Source organism: Periplaneta americana, chromosome 7, assembly GCF_040183065.1.
Source record: "Periplaneta americana isolate PAMFEO1 chromosome 7, P.americana_PAMFEO1_priV1, whole genome shotgun sequence".
In the NCBI taxonomy this organism is placed as follows: domain Eukaryota; kingdom Metazoa; phylum Arthropoda; class Insecta; order Blattodea; family Blattidae; genus Periplaneta; species Periplaneta americana.
Genome location: NC_091123.1, coordinates 28670633 through 28691578, shown reverse-complemented (window position 1 = coordinate 28691578; position 20946 = coordinate 28670633). Strand labels below are relative to the sequence as shown.

The window sequence follows — 20946 nt, the reverse complement described above, 5'->3', positions numbered from 1 at the left end:
ATAGTTATTGAATTGAAGCATGAATATGTGGTGTGTAATACAACCAATACAGTAATAAAATATGATTCGCTTCCGATCGGTGTTCAAAGATGCAGCTATTGAAAGCCACGTATTCTCCTTCATTTTCTCATCTTTATACGAGGTGCGCCGCTTATCGTAAACGTGAGGATTTCAATATTAGAATCCCATTAAATAAAACTTGCTCCTTGATGCACAGCACAGAACAAAATAATGCATAGGTTATGTCACGGTCTTCTTGCTATAAAATATACGACGACAAAATACCTTTTAGATGGCAATAGAATGAATCTAGTGGGCTGTGATCGGAAACGTGAACGCCAAAGTTGAAAAGGCTGGTTCACAATAAACCGGGAACGAGAACCAGAATGAAAACGAGAAGCAGAGGACGTGAATATGAAAATTTTTTATTCACAATAAACCGAGAACGTAGACGACTATGCATATCGATATGTATGTCAATAGCGATATGTAAAGTCGATATTACGCATTCTGATGTTATTTGTGTATAATTGACCAATGGCGTTCTCTCATGAGTACAGGGCAACCATCATAAACACAGGTTAACCAACTTCGAAATTTCAACTGAAACATTTCATTAGGTACGGTACTATAAATATGTCCATGCATCTTTATTATCACAACCTATTTTAAGTCTACCATAACGTAAAATAATTAGAGAAGAAACATTTGTAATAGAACAAAAATGAACACAACAGTAGTTATTGAATTGAAGCATGAATATATAGTGTGTAATACAACCAATACAGTAATAAAATATGATTCGCTTCCGATCGGTGTTCAAAGATGCAGCTATTGAAAGCCACGTATTCTCCTTCATTTTCTCATCTTTATACGAGGTGCGCCGCTTATCGTAAACGTGAGGATTTCAATATTAGAATCCCATCAAATAAAACTTGCTCCATGATGCACAGCACATAACAAAATAATGCATAGGTTATGTCACGGTCTTCTTGCTATAAAATATACGACGACAAAATACCTTTTAGATGGCAATAGAATGAATCTAGTGGGCTGTGATCGGAAACGTGAACGCCAAAGTTGAAACTTGGCCAACTCTCCGTTCCCGATCTCGGGCTCCGGCAAGCTTATCGTGAATTGTGAATGCTCACATTTAAATGTATACATTTTAACAATTTTACCGTTTTCGTTCCGATTCTCGTTTCCGGTTTATTGTGAACCAGCCTTTAGTAGTAGTAGTATTTATAATTATTGGGGATCATCAGTGTGGTTTCAGGCGTAATATAGATCGACTATTGATAAGATTTTTTTGTATTCGACAGATATTGGAGAAAAAATGGGAGTATAAGGGTACAGTACATCAGTTATTCATAGATTTCAAAAAGGCGTTTGACTCGGTTAAGAGAGAAGTTATATATGATATTCTTATTGAATTTGGTATCCCCAAGAAACTAGTTCGATTAATTAAAATGTGTCTTAGTGAAACTTACAGCAGAGTCCGTAAAGGCCAGTTTCTATCTGATGCTTTTCCAATTCACTGCGGGCTAAAGCAGGGAGATGCACTATCACCTTTACTATTGAACAGGTTACATCAGCTTCTTGTCTATGCGGATGACGTGAATATGTTAGGAGAAAATCCACAAACTATTAGGGAAAACGCGGAAATTCTACTTGAAGCAAGTAAAGAGATAGGGTTAGAAGTAAATCCCGAAAAAACTAAGTATATTATTGTGTCTCGTGATCAGAATATTGTACGAAATGGAACTATAAAAGTTGGAGATTTATACTTCGAAGGGGTGGAAAAATTCAAATATCTTGGAGCAACAGTAACAAATATAAATGACACTCGGGAGGAAATTAAACTCAGAATAAATATGGGAAATGCGTGTTTTTATTCGGTTGAGAAGCTTTTGTCATCTAGTCTGCTGTCAAAAAATCTGAAAGTTAGAATTTATAAAACAGTTATATTACCGGTTGTTCTGTATGGCTGTGAACTTGGCCTCTCACTTTGAGAAAGGAACAGAGATTGAGGGTTTTTTGAGAATAAGGTTCTTAAGGAAAATATTTGGGGCTAAAAGGGATGAAGTTACAGGAGAATGGAGAAAGTTACACAACGTAGAGCTGCACGAATTGTATCCTTCACCTGACATAATTAGGGACATTAAATCTAGACGTATGGGCGAATCCAGAAATGCATATAGTGTGTTAGTTGGGAGGCCAGAGGGGAAAAGACCTTTGGGGAGGCCGAGACGTAGATGGGAAGATAATATTAAAATGGATTTGAGGGATAATACCAGGCATTTCCCATATTTATTCTGTGTTTAATTTCCTCCCGAGTATCATTTATATTTGTTACTGTTGCTGCCAGGTATTTGAATTTTTGCACCTCTTCAAAGGATAAATTTCCAATTTTTATATTTCCATTTCGTACAATATTCTGATCACGAGACACAATTATATACAGTACTTTGTCTTTTAGGGATTTACTTCCAAACCTATCGCTTTACTTGTTTCAAGTAAAATTTCCGCGTTTTCCCTAATCGTTTGTGGATTCAAGTCTCCTCGCATCCCAAAAGGTAAATTATTACAAAATTAAAAAAAATATATACATAGTAGATATGGATGCAATGCACAAATTACGACGTAGTAGATAGAGAAAAGAGAAGGAGATTGAGTGTATGTATAAGTAATAATAAAGAAGTAGAGGTGACATGTAGTAACTAATATATTAACTTCTTGAGTAATAGTTCAATGGAAAAGTATGCGTGTGTACTCGGGTACTAGGAAAATACTAATGAACTGTGAGATAAAGTTCAAACTGTGAGGTAAAGTCTTTATCTCACTAGTGAAATAAAGTAATGTTGAATAAAAGCCTACTTTACAAACGCAAAAGTATTTAGTAAAGGCATGTTTTTCGTTATGGTCATGGATAAAGATATGTAACAGCCAAATAAGGTCGCTTAGTAGTAAAGAGCGGGCAAAGCTCGACTGACATCGCAATGAAGAGGGTGTACTAAGACAAGAAATAAGAAATACTTCCATAACATTATGAAACTATCGACAGTAATGAATAGGCCTATTATCATCATCTAGCTAATGCATTAAATTCAATGATCCGTTGCGGTCTCAATACACTCATGTCATCCTTTCGAAAATTGTTCTCCTCTTGATAAATAATTCAAAATTTTTGTGTCCCATCTGGACTGCCATGCCACATTCTTTCAACGTCGCTTATCCAGTTCTATCTATATTTCCATGGAAAGTGGTTAATGGAATACCTTTGGAAGTTAATATAAAATTTCTTCATTCTTCTATTGTATAAAATTGTGTGATAATCTGATTTGTGAATGAATCTCATTTCGCCAGTCATTATCCTTTGTGCACCTTACTCTCTGATTGTCCAGACTTCGCTCCTGTTTGTTCATCCAATACAACGTAGAGGATAACGAAGACTTAGGATGTTCCAGATAAAATAATGTGGATAGATCGAGGACTTATTATTCATAGTTCCATGACAATTTATTAGCATTCAACTGAAAGTACTTGACTAAATATAAGCAAAAAATTAATACACTACACTCTGTCAAATAACTTAATTGTGAATTAATATAATCTGTTTAGCAACATTTATTATAACAGTGCAACAGCTTTTGGAAGTCAGTAAAATTATTATTATTATTTATATTTAAGTTTCGAAACATTTGAGGAACACTAATGCAAAGGAAAAAGTAATAGGAAATCGACTCACGCCTGTAAAGTCAAAGTAGACAAATAGAGGTCTTTATATTCCTGAAAGAACAAAAGCAATTAAATATCTTTAAATGAAATTTAGGATTAAATGTGTCATTTTAAATCCATGTTATACGCAATCATATTCTGAAGAAGTCTATAAATTTGACTGTTTTTTCTTTTGTCATGGTACAGTATAGGTGAGAATTAATGTGAAAATAGAAGCTATAGGCCTACTAATTATAAGTTATCTGGAGTCCGGGCATGTATTCAAACTCAAATATGAATTCGAATATAAATATATTAAAATATCACATCAAAATGAGTAACATTATAGTAGTATAGAGACCCTACCAATAAATATCCTTTAGGCTATTGTCAGTTACTCAGAATTTAATTAAAGTCCCTTTCAAATTATGCTCTTTGAAAATTATAAGTTATACTGTATGTGTTGCTGAAGAGTGTTTTCATGCCGTAAAAATTTCCTTCCTTGGATACAAAATGTTAATGTTACTTATCAAATGTTACAGAAATAAGAAAGGCCAGTGTTATGAAATTTATTTAAGAATCAAGTGCTAAAATAATTAAGAATTTCTATCGATACCCACTACAGCAAAACAAAGTGCCGCTTTTAAAAATAAATCTGAGGCTTAAATGAATCAGTCATTTTAGAAAGAGCTTCAGTCCATTTTTTTTTATAAAATCAACTAAAAACACTATTGTATTCGTCATGTCCCGCGCCGTGGCGTCGTGGTCTAAGGCATCCTGCCTAGGACCCACGTTACGGAATGCGCGCTGGTTCGAGTTCTAATGGGAGAAGAAATTTTCTCATGAAATTTCGGCCAGTGTATGGGACCGGTGCCCACCCAGCATCGTGATGCACTTGGGGAGCTACGATAGGTAGCGAAATCCGGTTGCGAATGCCAGCTATAACGGCTGGGGGAATCATCGTGCTAACCACACGATACCTCCATTCTGGTTGGATGATCGTCCACCTCTGCTTCGGCATGTGGGCGTGAGACCAGCAGCCGGCTGGTCGGTCTAGGCCCTTCACGGGCTGTAGCGCCACGGATTATTATTATTATTATTATTATTATTATTATTATTATTATTATTATTATTATTGTATTCGTCATACTTGAATATAGGCTACCTTTCTGTTAAGAAATGGCATTATTCATGGATTCATTAAGATATGAGCCGTTCAGAGCAAAAGTGGTGTAAGTCAAAATTGGCTAATGAGGTTTAAAGTAAAGTTTCTGTAAAATACAGCGCAAAGTAGCAATTAACATGAACTTCTTGCTATCCACCGACTACTAATAGTTTAAATAAATTGAATATTAATTGCTACTTTGCGCTGTATTTTACGGAATATTTACTTTAATCCTCATTACCCAATTTTGACTTATGCCACTTCTGCTCTGAACGGCTCATATACAGAAGCAGCACATTTTCACAGCACATTTGAAAAGACCCCATTCCTGGAATAAGGCCATTTTTATGGAGATCTTATTCCTGTTGTGATTTCGGACTAAAACCTTTTCTAAAATGACTAATTCTTAAAATATCTAGGCCCTATAGAACATACATCTAAGAAGACACTTTCCTGTAGAAATATTTCTACGTTGAACCTACCTTACTAAGAAAATAAAAATAATTATTAGTGTCTTTCGATATATTTTCAGTCTCCTAACATATTTCCTTATAACATTTTTCTTTGACACATGCATAAATAATAGTATTTACAAATAATTGATATCCCATGTTAAATCCCTAGTAAACTGTATTACACGCAGTACGTTTTACAATTTACTTTAGGCTTGTAAATACAGTGCATGCATTTTATCTTTCCACACTCGCGGGAAGTAGAGTGGAAGCGGCAGTGCACAGCGCAGTTGCCCACATGGGAGCGTGAATAAATAAAATGTATGCTCTAAATGCAGATTTGTAAAATGCAAGTCGTATTTGTAATTTATTTCTTATGAAAATGCCGATAAAGCTTTTAAAATACAAATTGTATTTTTAACGAATACGTAGGCCTATTTATTAAGACTTGTTAATATAAAAATAAAGTTACATTACATATCACAATGATATTGTAGAAAATTAAACGATTTTCTGCATATCAAAACATGCGTAATGTCATAAATGCTAAACGAAATGCAACCAGTTACTTGGAAACCCCGTGTGGTATGACATTAATGGAATACATTATTTGCATTATCTTTGTGTAAACTTGCACAATATAAATGCTATTCTTTAACTATTACAGTATTGGACAAATAATTGACAATTTATTTCATATTTCAACATCTAATATAAATATAACATTTGTAATTACAGGCTTAGCAATAAGAAGTACTGGAACGAAAGCAACAGAACAGAAATTACGAGCAGAAATGATAGGCCTATGTTACAAGAAAAATAAAATTGGATTTAACATATAAACCAGAGTAGATGTAAAAATGTTATAATAACGGAGACATAGGCTATACATTGTGAAAAGATGGAGACGAGAATGCAATAATCATGGAGACATACAAAATGTTGAAAAGATGGAGACAGTAATGCAATAATCATGGCGACAAAAATGGTGAAAAGATGGAGACAAGAATGCAATAATCATAGAGACATAAAAATTGTGAAAAGATGGAGACAAGAATGCAATAATCATGGAGACATAAAAACTGTGAAAAAATGGAGACAAGAATGCAATAATCATGTTGACATAAAAATTATGAAAAGATGGAGACAATAATGCAATAATCATGGAGACATAAAAATGGTGAAAAGATGGAGACAAGAATGCAATAATCATAGAGACATAAAAATTGTGAAAATATGGCAACAAGAATGCAATAATCATGGAGACATAAAAATTGTGAAGAGATGGAGGCAAGAATGCAATAATCATATTGACATAAAAATTGTGAAAAAAAAAATGGAGACAAGGATGCAATAATCATGTTGACATAAAAATTGTGAAAAGATGGAGACAATAATGCAATAATCATGGAGACATAAAAATGGTGAAAAGATGGCGACAAAAATGCAATATACATGCAGACATAAAAATTGTGAAAAGATGGAGAGAAGAATGCAATAATCATGGAGACATAAATATTGTGAAGAGATGGAGACAAGAATGCAATAATCATGGAGACATAAAAATTGTGAAGAGATGGAGACAAGAATGCAATAATCATGGAAATATAAAAATTGTGAAGAGATGGAGGCAAGAATGCAATAATCATGGAGATATAAAAATTGTGAAGAGATGGAAACAAGAATGCAATAATCATGGAGACATAAAAACTTGTGAAAAGATGGAGACAATAATGCAATAATCATGGAGACATAAAAGTTATGAAGAAATGGAGGCAAGAATGCAATAATCATGGAGACATAAAAACTTTGAAAAAATGGAGACAAGAATGCAATAATCATGTTGACATAAAAATTGTGAAAAAAATGGAGACAAGAATGCAATAATCATGTTGACATAAAAATTGTGAAAAGATGGAGACAATAATGCAATAATCATGGAGACATAAAAATGGTGAAAAGATGGAGACAAGAATGCAATAATCATGTTGACATAAAAATTGTGAAAAGATGGAGACAAGAATGTAATAATCATGGCGACATAAAAACTGTGAAAAAATGGAGACAAGAATGCAATAATCATGGAGACATAAAAATTGTGAAGAGATGGAGGCAAGAATGCAATAAACATGGAGACATAAAAAATTGTAAAAAGATGGAGACAATAATGCAATAATCATGGAGACATAAAAATTTTGAAAAGATGGAATCAACAATACAATAATCATGGAGATATAAGAATTGTGAAGAGATGGAGACAATAATGCAATAATCATGGAGACATAAAAATTTTGAAAATATGGAATCAATAATATCATGAAGACATAAAAATTGTGAAGAGATGGAGCCAAGAATACAATAATCATGGCGACATAAAAAATTGTGAAAAGATGGAGACAATAATGCAATAATCATGGAGACATAAAAATTGTGAAAAGATGGAAGCAAGAATGCAATAATCATGGAGATATAAAAATTGTGAAGAGATGGAGGCAAGAATGCAATAATCATGGAGACATAGAAATTATGAAAAGATGGAGACAAAAATGCAATAATCATGGAGACATAAAAATTGTGAAGAGATGGAGGCAAGAATGCAATAATCATGGAGACATAAAAACTGTGAAAAGATGGAGACAATAATGCAATAATCATGGATGCATAAAAATTGTGAAAAGATGGAGACAAGAATGCAATAATCATGGATGCATAAAAATTGTGAGAAGATGGAGACAATAATGCAATAATCATGGATGCATAAAAATTGTGAAAAGATGGAGACAAGAATGCAATAATCATGGATGCATAAAAATTGTGAGAAGATGGAGACAATAATGCAATAATCATGGAGACAAAAATTGTGAAAAGATGGAAACAATAATGCAATAATCATGGAGACCTAAAAATTGTGAGAAGATGGAGACAATAATGCAATAATCATGGATGCATAAAAATTGTGAAAAGATGGAGACAAGAATGCAATAATCATGGATGCATAAAAATTGTGAGAAGATGGAGACAATAATGCAATAATCATGGATGCATAAAAATTGTGAAAAGATGGAGACAAGAATGCAATAATCATGTTACCAGAGTATATGTTAATGGAATAATAATTGACGTTATAAGGAATAAAGCACAAAAATGCAGAAAAGTCGATGAGAAGACGGCTCGAAGATTATGGATCACTATAAGTAGATGGAATATCAAGACCTGTTCCAATCGACCACGAGATGCTTCTGATCTTTCCATGTCGATCTTTTAGATCTCAGTACACATTTGGAATTTAAATATTTTACAATGTGTCCACATTTGTTATCACATGAACATTTTACATTATCCTATATAGCCTATTTCTTCACTAAGGCTTAAGATATTCAACCTAAATATTCCAAAAATATATAAAATATTTACAGATGTCTGTCTATGAATTAACAGGATTCGTAATAATTTATTCGTAGGAAGCTGTAAACTCTGTTCCACTAACATTTTTCCTCTAACGTTGCAAGTGTTATCCGTATTATGAATCCCACCTTCTGTTAATATTTATTACTGAATAAATTAATTTCTATTCCTATAATCGTGTACAAATATTCCATAAATTCTGTGTGTATTAATATCTAACTAGGCCTATAACACATCTTAATCTGTAGCTAGATCATTTTATGTGCTGACAAAGTGGCATAATTTTCTGACTCATTTTGACAATTCTAGTGAAATAATTATTATTCTTTTAGTTAAATTGAAGAAACTTCTATCTTATTTGGAACCGGAGGTGTCTACTTTCTCTTGAGTGTCATGAACTAGTTACGTTCATGTTTCTTCCTGACGTTTTCGTATTGACATATATATATATTCCTATTTTAAGGTTAGTGCAAAACACTTAGGCCTAATAAATATATAAAGAGGACTTTTTTTCTTCAAAATAGTGATCAATAGCAAAACAGAACTGTTTGATCCATTTAAATATCTCTGTATTTTATCTTCAAGAATTAAACACAAATTAGGCATAATGTAATTCATTTTAGTTATATGGATGCTTAGACCTATATTAGAATAACAGCATATTAGTGAACTAATGTTATTGAGATTTTATAAAAATAGATAAAAACAAACATTACTTTTCTCTTAGATTAGCGGTTTTCACCCCAGCTCATGGCACTATTAACGAATAAATTAGAAGAAAACTACAAGTTAGGCCTATAAGTTATTTAAAGATGTGGAATTATAGCCTATAGCCCCTACCGAAATAAAAGTATTAAGAATTAATCACTTAAGATTACGTAAGGTAACATTATTATTATTATTATTATTATTATTATTATTATTATTATTATTATTATTATTATTATTATAAGTCAAAATAAGTAGTGAAAGACCTGAGCGATAAAGGTCAGAACAATTTCAGATTTTGAGTCTGCAAACGGCTCAAAAGTTCGAAACATTAAACAAACATATTATTATTATGTATTATTATTATTATTATTATTATTATTATTATTATTATTATTATTATGTCTATTACTTTATGTATTCGAAAATAAGTACAAAATTACCCTGAGGAACTATAAGCGTTAAGGATCCCTGCTTTAAAAATAAAATATTTCGACGGTACAGTTCAAAACAGAAACGACTAAAAATTAAGGGTGCTATTCATAGACATTTCGCAGCACGCGCTACGAGCGTACTAAGCTAGCCCCGGCTATCCACTGGCTACTAGTACAGAATTCAAATCATATCCTATCGCTAACACTGGTTTATGAATACGATAAACGCTGATAATCCACCGAAAACCCAAGCTAAAAATGTATATGAATAGTGCCCTTAAGGTTTTGTGATAGCTGCATTTTAAAGCTTCATGTTTCTGTGAAAAGTCGAATTAACATCAGTCTAATTTGAACTTAAAGTATAGGCGTAAGCTTATATGAAACATCATTAACAGAATTTGGAGTAATTTCAGTAATCCTTGAATTTTTCATAGCAATATGAAATTTTAAAATGCAGTTTTCTCAAACCTTTAAAATTTGAGTTGGTTCCCTTTTTAACTGGCCCGCCGATTTGTATAACGCATTGATGTCCTTAATTTTCTAGAGATATAGAGAGATGATATACAATCAATCTTCTTCCCTTCTGTTACTTTATAAAGAAAGCTGATTAAAAAAAGGCTAAATTAAAGTTATATCTACAATAATTCTACTCAAAAGTGCACATTCCAAAAGACATAGTACCTTAACTTCAAGTAAGTTGCTAAACTTTACAATTCCAATTTGCAAGTACAGCTGTTAGTTGCTTAGCAACAGTTTATGCATCGCAACTATAAGAAACTTAATAATGAGCTACATCGTTATGAGTACCACGAACTCAAAAATTGCGAGAACTAAAATAGCTAACATTTTAGCACTTAATCTAAAACTTCGAAGAATTATATGAAAATATTTGGAACATTACGAGATCGAAGGAATTTCGTTTCGGTTATCATTGATGGAACTTGGGTCCTGTATTAGTTGTTAGTTATGAATCAGCTAGCAAATGGCAGAGTTTAGCGTGGAAAACCCCGTCATCGCCGATGGCAGAAATGTTGAAGACACATTCTTCTTCAGGAAAGTAGATGATAGTATTTTATATACGCAAATTCAAATGTTTTGCTCATTTCATACCTAAAATTGATATAGTTCTAGTAAACAGTGACAGGTACGAGTACTGTGAATTATTGTAGAAACTAAAGCCCAGAATCAAGTCTGAGAGATTTTACGGAATATTTCGAAAGGTTTAATTTTGCTCTAGGATAATGTCTGAACTCAGACTGCTAACAAAACGAACTCTTGTATTAAAAACATTTGGTTATTAATGGAGAAAAATTCGCTCCGGCGGCGGGAATCGAACATGGGACCCTCCAGTTCTACACACTGGATGCTCTAACCACTGAGCTACGTCTAGACTCAATCCAGAACACCGGGTCGAATCTTGCTCTTTCGGTATTTTCCCTTGGTGGCCTTTTTTTAAAGCTCTTGGACCTTATATTGTAGTTCCGCCTCGAGAAGCTTCTGAGTTTTTGCACTTCGAAATATTGCAGATAGCCTACAGTTAAAATTAATTTTATGTCTAGCAATATCCTTTGTGGATTCCATTTTGCATATTCTCTTGATTAAATTCAATCTTCCTTGTAGTATTTCCCCGTTATCTTACATAGTTTGACTTTGTCGCTCTTTCTTCAGTTTCTTTCCAGTTTTTAAATTCTGCAGAAAGAAAAAAATTAAGTTTCATGCATGTTTTTCAGCTAAAATGAACGCAATGCAATAATACTTCACAAACGCAAGTCTATTCATGTACATGAATTCAATACATCGTTAATAAAAGCAAGAACATGAATTTCATAAATTACAATAATAAACATAACCTCACTCACCGCCAAAAATATTGAATTCCTTCAAAATCTCTCCTTCTTTTATAATACACTGGCCTGTGAATATGTTTCAGATGTCTTTTCAAACTGAAATGACGGGTGAAGATTTTGTCACAAAGCGTACAGTTAAAATTACTTTTATGTCATATCCTTTGTGAATTCCATTTTGCATGTTCTCTTCGTTAAATTCAAATAAAGACTCCTTTACAGCGATTGCATGTGTACTTAAAAATGTCAAAGTTCCGAAATGTAGTGTCAAGGACGCCGTGACTAAGAGAGTACACATGCAACGATGTGTGCAGACATGCTTGCCCGATCCACTCCTCTTAAATTGGCAAAACTTTATTTCTCATACTAGTTTATTAAACCTTGTCGGACTGTAAAGAAAACAACTATCGCAATGTCCATATTTTATATGTTGTGCAATATTATAGTATTTGTTTTTATTTTTTTATTTTTTATCCATGACCATAACGAAAAACGTGCCTTTACTAAATACTTTTGCGTTTGTAAAGTAGGCTTTTATTCAACATTACTTTATTTCACTAGTGAGATAAAGACTTTACCTCACAGTTTGAACTTTATCTCACAGTTCATTAGTATTTTCCTAGTACCCGGGCACATATATATACTTTTCCAGTCAACTATTACTCAACAAGTTAATATATTAGTTACTAGATTTCACTACCTCTACTTCTTTATTACCATTTCTTAAATATACATACACGCAATCTCCTTCTCTTTTCTCTATCTACTACGTTGTAATTTGTGCATTGCATCCATATCTAATATGTTTTTTTTTTTTTTTTTTAATTTTGTAATATTTTACCTTTTGGGATGCGAGGAGACTTGAACCTGCGAAGTTGGGTTTATAGGATTTTAAAACAACACGCGTTAGCCAACTGAGCTAAACAGACACGATGATTAAATAAGTTTTAATATTCCTCTTAAGTTTACAGAAGTAAAATGTGAAATTATTTTAATCACAATAGTCCCGTGAACACTTCTAAATAATCCCTGAAACTTCAAAAAGACGAAAATACACGTTTAAAATGAAAAAAATATATATTAAAATTATATAATTAATTATAATTTGTTATTTATCCAACGCCTTAGATACCATTCTTTACTAATCATGGCCTCCTACATCATGACCTACCTAGTACACGTATTGATTCTAAGATCCATGCCATGGTAAGTTATGTGTTTACATGAGGACTTATTTTCAACATATTTTCTTTCATAAAACATAATTTTTCGTTATGGTCATGGATAAAATTACGTATGGTACTTGTGAGCGTGATCTTTATTGCACTTACCTCACAAGTACCATAACTATTAAATTTATTTGACAATTTTTGTACATTAGTACTATCAATTGTGCTTAAATAATTAACGCAATAATAATATGAGACTTGTGGAGAGGGTGACGTCCATTAACGTTCCTCAAAGCATCAACAAATCAGTGTGTCTTTTCCTCTTGAGGCGACGATCAGGCCGTGCAGGGGGCAGGTTCCGAGGAATCTGGTTGATTAAGTTGTTAGAATGTGTTGACAATGTTGCAAATAAGCGTGTGTAGGAAGAATGAAGTACAGTCTCTATTTTGGCTAGATCTAGATCAGAATGAAGTGTTTCATTTCTCATGTACCATGGTGCTCCAGTGATTATTCTTAGTGCCCGATTTTGGAATGTTTGAATACGCTTGATTTGGCTTATAGAAGCCGATCCCCATAATGAACATCCATCGAGCCAAATAGGTTTGAGAAGCATTACATATATTAACCTTTTGTTGGAAAGGGAAAGACAAGAGCTGGAAAGTATTGCTTTCAATCGATGAAGTCTGTATCTTAATCTCTGGGGGTGTAAGTGAGATGTTTATTCCAGGTCAAGCGACTGTCTAGGATGAGTCCAAGATATCGTACTTCTTCATGCTGTGGTACTGGTGAACAGTTGAGGTATAATGGAAGTACTTTTTCTTTTTTGAGGTATGTGAATGTTACTGTTGATGACTTATTTGTGTTCATGACTGTTCTCCATTTTTTGTTACATATTTCAATTTCTTGAAGAAAGTTTTGTAGAATGGTTGTCACTTGTTCACCAGTATCTCCTTTATAGTATTGTGAAATTTTAATTTTCCTACCATTTTTTATTGTTCTATTAAAGTTATAGCATATAGACTATTAACCTGTTGTATCCTATAGGATACATTGCCAATTTAAGGGTTAAAAAGTGTGGATATCTGTTGTTGTGAGGCTAGTATTCTGTCTTCAAAGTCTATCATTAGGACCTCTATTAAGAATAATCTTGTTTCATGTTGATTTAATTAATAAAAGAACTTTCATAACATAGGCTAAGAACTAACAAAATAAATCAACAATAAAATTTTTTATTGCCTTTGTAATCACAACTATAGTGTTTTTGTACATAACATTGAAATATTACATAAAAATGATGTGCTCTTTTAGATGATATTAAAACTAGAGGGTGTCATTTGAAATTGTTTGGGCTTTTTATCCAAAATCTCCTCATTGAATTTTAATTGCAATTAGACTAAATTATGCGTTTGTAAAAACCTTGTTTTGTATATTGTCATCTAACTTAATTTAGGCCTATAATAACTGTAAACTAAGTAGGCCTATGTATTTTTAACATAACTAGACTACAAATAACTATAACGCTGTAAAATAATTATAACTGTAACTTTGTAAAATGGAGTTTCCTACTGTAGACTACAGGATAGTCCATAATAATAGGCATAATTGTGAAAAATTTTTTAGGCCTAAGTATTAATAGGTACCGCAATGATTAATATTTTAAAAATTGTATTTATATACCAAAGTTACTTCTACTAAATAGCCTACATGATTGATCAAGTAAACTTAAAAAATGAACCTGTCAAAGTTACCCGTCTACGGGGTAAAATTGACAGTTAAAAATAAAAAAATAGACATTAATAGAAATAGAAAAACACTAGTTAAGGAGGATAAGAAGAAAGGTTTGAATGTCACAAGCAATTCCTTTCAAAAGCGAATATTAGTACTTAACTTATGTAGCCTATACTCAGTAAATTTTAAGGAAAGAGGTGAGTGTAAATTATAAATTCTACAGTTTTTTTTTTTTAACTAGAGAGTTTATGTTTTGCACACATACTTTTGTTGGGTACAGACTTAGATATATGGTACAAAATTTCATTCATGTCACTTAAGTATTTTTTGAGTTATAAGTCTGCAATTGTTTTAATATAGGCAGTAGCATAGGCTACAGTAAAAGTCCGATTTAACGCAGCTGTCAAGGGACGTATTACTTCACTCCCACGTTAAAGTTTTATGCACGGTGTATTGGAAGGTAACTTTTAGAGTGGCTAACGAGGCGATAGAATGATGGGGAAAAGGAATGCTACATAATGCACTGCTAAGCGTAATTTTATGTCATCAAATAGATCTATACAATTGAACACATTACCAGATATAGCCTACACCATTACTCCTACGGAACCCAAGAGGCAACTGTTAATCATTGTCTTTAATTTTATTGATAAACCTACTCTAGACCTGGGATTAATTTACAGCAAGTCTGCAGGTAAGAATTAAATGGGTTTGCATAGGCCTGCAATATTTTTTTCATTGTGTTCACCACGACTAGGCTTACGCTACGGAGAAAAATTCCCAATGCTGGAGAGATAGAACGTCATAGAATTAGCCTAATATTTACTAACAAATAATGATGATTTCTTTGGGGAGGCGGGACATACTTTCCGTGGCGTTATATCCGATCGATCCACGCATATCGGGATTTAAGAGTATTTTCTAAATCAAAAAAAAATATATATATATAATAAAATAAAAAATAAAAATAAAAAATAAGCCTAAGCCTGTAACTTATTATTAAGATATTTGTGAGTAGTAGGCCAACTACTTCTGATATAGCCTATTTAGAAAAACACATAGCCTATGCATATTTCTGAGAAAGAAAAGAAAATTAAAAAAAATATTTGCTGAAGACATAACTTTGAGAATTTTTTGTGCCAATTGTGTAGATATTATTATTGTGATTTCAAAAAGGTACTGAAATGTCAAACGTCTGACACTGCATTTAATTGACCATAGGTCTATTTTAGAGAGAATGTAGAAAATATTTCAGCTTTGGAGAACTCTAGATTTTGAATAGGCTTATGTAGAATTGTGCTAAAACCAGAAGTGTAAAAAAATCACTTTCAAAGTACAGTAGATATAGCGCGGATCGATGTACAACGGATTCGGATATAATGCCGTGGAAAGTATGTCCTCGAAAAAGTCACCATTATTTATTAGTGAACTTTAATTCTATGAAGTTCTTTCTCTTCCGCTTTGAGAATCTTTCTCCTTACTGTACCTACTCGTGATGAACACTTAATTACTGGCTTTTAAGGAACCCGGAGGTTCATTGCCGCCCTCACATAAGCCCGCCATTGGTCCCTATCCTGAGCAAGATTAATCCAGTCTCTACCATCATATCCTACCTCCCCCAAATCCATTTTAATATTATCTTCCCATCTACGTCTCGGCCTCCCCAAAGATCTTTTTCCCTCCGGCCTCTCAACTAACAGTCTATATGCATTTCTGGATTCGCCCATACGTGCTACATGTCCTGCCCATCTCAAACATCTGGATTTTATGTTCCTAATTATGTCAGGTGAAGTATACAATGCGTGCAGCTCTGCGTTGTTTAACTTTCTCCATTCTCCTGCAACTTCATCCCTCTTAGCCCCAAATATTTTCCTAAGAACCTTATTCTCAAACACCCTTAATCTCTGTTCCTCTCTCAAAGTGAGAGTCCAAGTTTCACAACCATACAGAACAACCGGTAATATAACTGTTTTATAAATTATAACTTTCAGACTTTTTGACAGAAGACTATATGACAAAAGCTTCTCAACCGAATAATAACAGGCATTTCCCATATTTATTCTGCGTTTAATTTCCTCCTGAGTGTCATTTATATTTGTTACTGTTGCTCCAAAGATATTTGAATTTTTCCACCTCTTCGAAGGATAAATCTCCAATTTTTATATTTCCATTTCGTACAATATTCTGGTCACGAGACATAATCATATACTTAGTCTTTTCGGGATTTACTTCCAACTTTCACAATGTAGAAAAATATTTTATGCAACCCCATATGAAATTGTTACTTACAAACTTACAGTAAATTAATCCTAGAGCTACTAGAGTAGGTTCAGCGATTAAAGACAATATTTAATAATAATAAGCAATAATAAGTTAGTAGCTATTTTGGCTTTTCATATATATATATATTAACTTATTTCCTGCATTATATCGAGCTTTTATTGCATGTGCCATCTAATATTTAAATAGTGCTGTCATTACTGACAGTTCCAAGTGTAAGTTAGTAGGGTCCTTAAACTTTGGAAACATATAGATTAGGATCTGTAGATTAATTTCTTTTATAGTAGACCCCTAAAACGAAAAAGTGATTTTTGACCAAAAATGTTCGAAATTTCACCCGTCGTCTCTTTTGAAATAGTTTAAAAACCTGCTATAGTTCCCCTTTTTAAGGTATCGGTAGAGTAAAACCTGTAAAGGTGGGCTTTTTTTTAATGGAAACGTGAGTGGCTAACTAGACAGGTTTCATTGCATCTGTCACAATTTCATACATTATGTTGTAATGCTTTTCTCCATTATCCCATTTCGTCGTTGGTCACTCTAAAAGTTACTTACCTTCTGATACACCGCTGATAATCTGTAACGTGGGGATAAAATAATATGTCTCCTGATGGTCGCGTTATGTCGGACTTTCACTGTAGATCTATAGCCTACGCCTACAACCAAATATTTAAAGAGCGCAGTCATTTAAATATAACGTCATTACTGGCAGTTCCAATTGTGGTAGCGTCCTTAAACTTTGGTAACGTTTACATTAGAATCTGTAGATTTATTTTTTGCCGTAGTCTACTTAAGCCCCTAAAAAAAAAACAAAAAAAAAAAGAAAAGATTTTTGACTAGTAATGATCGAAATTTCTCCCATCTTCTCCTTCAATAAAATTAAAAATCCTTCTTCATTCTTCATCTTGATTAGGCCTACACAACTTTTAACACTATATCACTTGGGAATATGCATTATAATATGTCTTTCTCGTGTTAAATATTGCTGTACCTGGTTAATATGTTTTGGTCTGTTATTGACCTTCATCTTGTGGTTGTTGCTGGTCTTGGCTGAACAGGCCGAAACATGTTAACCAGGTACGGTAGTATTTAACACGAGAAAGACATATAATGCATATTCCGAAGTAAAAATCTTTTCCTTTCCCCATTTTAAGGTACCGGTAGAGTAAAACCTGTGAAGGTGAGGTTTTTTAAATGAAACCGTCAGTAAGATTGGTATTATCCGGGCTAGAGGGCCGTGGTCGTCTACCGGAGTAGTGGACGAAACGTTTGGTTGCATTACCAACAGACCACGGCCCTCTAGCCCGGATAATACCGATCTTAATAATGCCGGCCGTGAAAGCCTACATTCTACGAAACCTTGAGTGTCCAACATAGATAGGTTTCATTGTAGCCTATCTGTCAGAACTTTATGCATTAGACCATGTTGTAACGCTTGTCTCCATTATCGCATCTCGTCGTTGGTCATTCTAAAAGCTACTTACCTTCCGATATAACGCGGATAATTTGTAACGCGGGGGTAAAATAATAGGCCTATGTCCCCGATAGTAGCGTAAAACTGTATATGCCTGCAACCAAATATTTAAAAAGCTCAGCCATTTAAATATGACATCATTACTGACACTTCCAAGTGTGATAGCGTTCTTAAATTTTGGTAACATTTAGATTAACTTAGCATCTGTTGTAGTAGACCTCTAAAACGAAAAAATCAGTTTTGACCAGAATTGGTCGAAATTTCTCCCGTCTTCTCCTATAAAATAATGAAAAAACCTGCAATAGTTTTCCATTTTAAGGTAGGCCTGCCGATGCAGCAAATCCTGTGAAGTTGGCCACCTGTTTAAGTCGGACACTTTTAAATGTAACCGTGAGTGGCCAACATGGACAGTTTTCATTGTATCTGTCAGAACTTTATGCATTAGGCTATGTTGTAACGCTTTTCTCCATTATCCCATCTCGTTGTTGGTCACTCTAAAAGCTACTTACCTTCCGATACACCGCGGATAATCTGTAACGCGGGAGTAAAATAATAGGCCTATGTCCACGATAGTCGCGTGAAACTGTACAACCAAATATTTAAAAAAACGCAGCCACTTAAATATGACGTCATTGCTGACAGTTCCAAGTGTGATAGCGTTCTTAAATTTTGGTAGCATTTAGATTAGTATCTGTTGCAGTAGACTCCAAAATGAAAAAAATTATTTTTGACCAGAAATGGTCGAAATTTCACCCGCCTTCTCTTATATAATAATGAAAAAACCTGCAATAGTTTTCCATTTTAAGGTAGGCCTACCGATGCAGCGAAACCTGTGAAGTTGGCCACCTGTTTAAATCGAGCACTTTTAAATGGAACCGTGAGTGGTCAACATGGACAGGTTTCATTGTATCTGTCAGAACTTTATGCATTAGGCTATGTTGTAACGCTTTTCTCCATTATCCCACCTCGTTGTTGGTCATTCTAAAAGCTACTTACGTTCCGATACACCGCGGATAATCGGTAACGCAAGGATAAATAGGCCTATGTCCCCGATAGTCGCGTAAAACTGTATAGGCCTATACCTACAATTCAATATTTAAAAAGCGCAGCTATTTAAATACGACGTTATTGCTGACAGTTCCAAGTGTGTTTGATAACATTTAGATTAGTATCTGTTGCAGGAGACCCCAAAGCGAAAAAAGTTATTTTTGACCAGAAATGGTCGAAATTTCACCCGTCTTCTCCTATAAAATAATGAAAAAACCTGCAATAGTTTTCCATTTTAAGGTAGGCCTACGAATGCAGCAAAACCTGTGAAGTTGGCCACCTGTTTAAGACGGACACTTTTAAATGGAACCGTGAGCGGCCAACGTGCACAGGTTCCGCTGCATCGCGGTGACTCACCGGCCGTGTTGGCGGAGTCGTGGCGGATGTGCGCCTGGTGGTGGTTCAGTCCGAGCACAGAGGCGGGCGTGCTCCCGGCGGTCCCGGCCCCGCTCGCCGTCATCCCGGCCGCCGCCGCCGCCGCTGCCATGGAGCTCACGGCGGAGTTCATGTTGTGCGGCAGGAACGCCGCCGCGACGGCAGCCTGGGCGTTGAAGTACGCCATGCGGCTCGCCGTCAGGTTGTTGGCGGCCGCCGCCATGGACATGTGGTGGTGGTGCAGCCCGGAGCCGGGGTCCGCGCCGGCCGCCCCGGCCGAGAAACAGGACGCGGGCGGCAGGACCCTCTGGTGCTGCGAGGCGCCGTAGCTGCTGCCGGCGACCCCGCTGCTGCCGCCGGCGTTGTTGGGCGTGATGGCCGAGATGCCGGCAGTGGGGCTGCGGTGCTGGTGGTGGTGCTGGTGGTGGATCTGGTGGTGGTGGGACGTGGCCGCCGTCGAGTCTCCGAGACCCAGGAGCTCCTGGATCGCGAACGGCGACCTCTGCGGCATCGTACCGCCGTTTGCGGACGAGTTTCTCGTGATCTGCGTTGAGTTGCTGTTGCTGTTAGGAGACCGTCCAGGGGCCCCCAAGACGCTAGGAGCGGTCACATGAATAGTCGTACCTCCTACATTCATAATCCCGATGTTCAGATGAAAATCATCACCTGTTTGTCACACCGGGGCTCGCAGTCCGCGGAAATTCTCGTTGTACGTTATGGGGAACATTTTCAATTCGTTGTCCTTGTCTTGTAGTTGCTCTCTCTTATTTCCATTAACTTTTACCTAGGAAACATTGTTAAGGACACTAAAATTCGTTCAGTGCTGAAATATATTTTAATTCGTTAGTTTGTTATGCTTCTAAAGCGTTGCCACCATTTGAGCGTATATATTCAAATATTATCTAAATTGATTGCTACTTAGTAAGTCTGTAACGGATGAAAAATGTTACTAGAAGGCTAAAAGACCATTATTTCGTTGCTCTGATTGTTTTTATAGGAGCAGATAGTTCGTTGAGAGTTCACAAACAGTTTGTTTTATTTATAAAAGTTTTTAATGTTTATATCAGTGTCCATTTTTGAAGCAAAACGTTTTCACGCAAAAGGCGTTGGTGAACAGGCCGTTGTAATCTTACTTTTGAGCAAACATTGCC

General features: G+C 34.8%; 1 protein-coding gene across 1 annotated transcript in view; it reads right to left on the bottom strand.

Moving 5' to 3' along the window:
• LOC138702660 (uncharacterized) overlaps positions 1 to 20432 on the bottom strand; it is a 552147-nt gene extending 531715 nt beyond the window's left edge. Inside the window, exon 1 of the mRNA XM_069829987.1 lies at positions 19778 to 20432. Coding sequence (XP_069686088.1) covers positions 19778 to 20432 — 655 coding nt within the window. The remainder of the gene's footprint in view (positions 1 to 19777) is intronic.
• Positions 20433 to 20946: the final 514 nt, after the last annotated feature.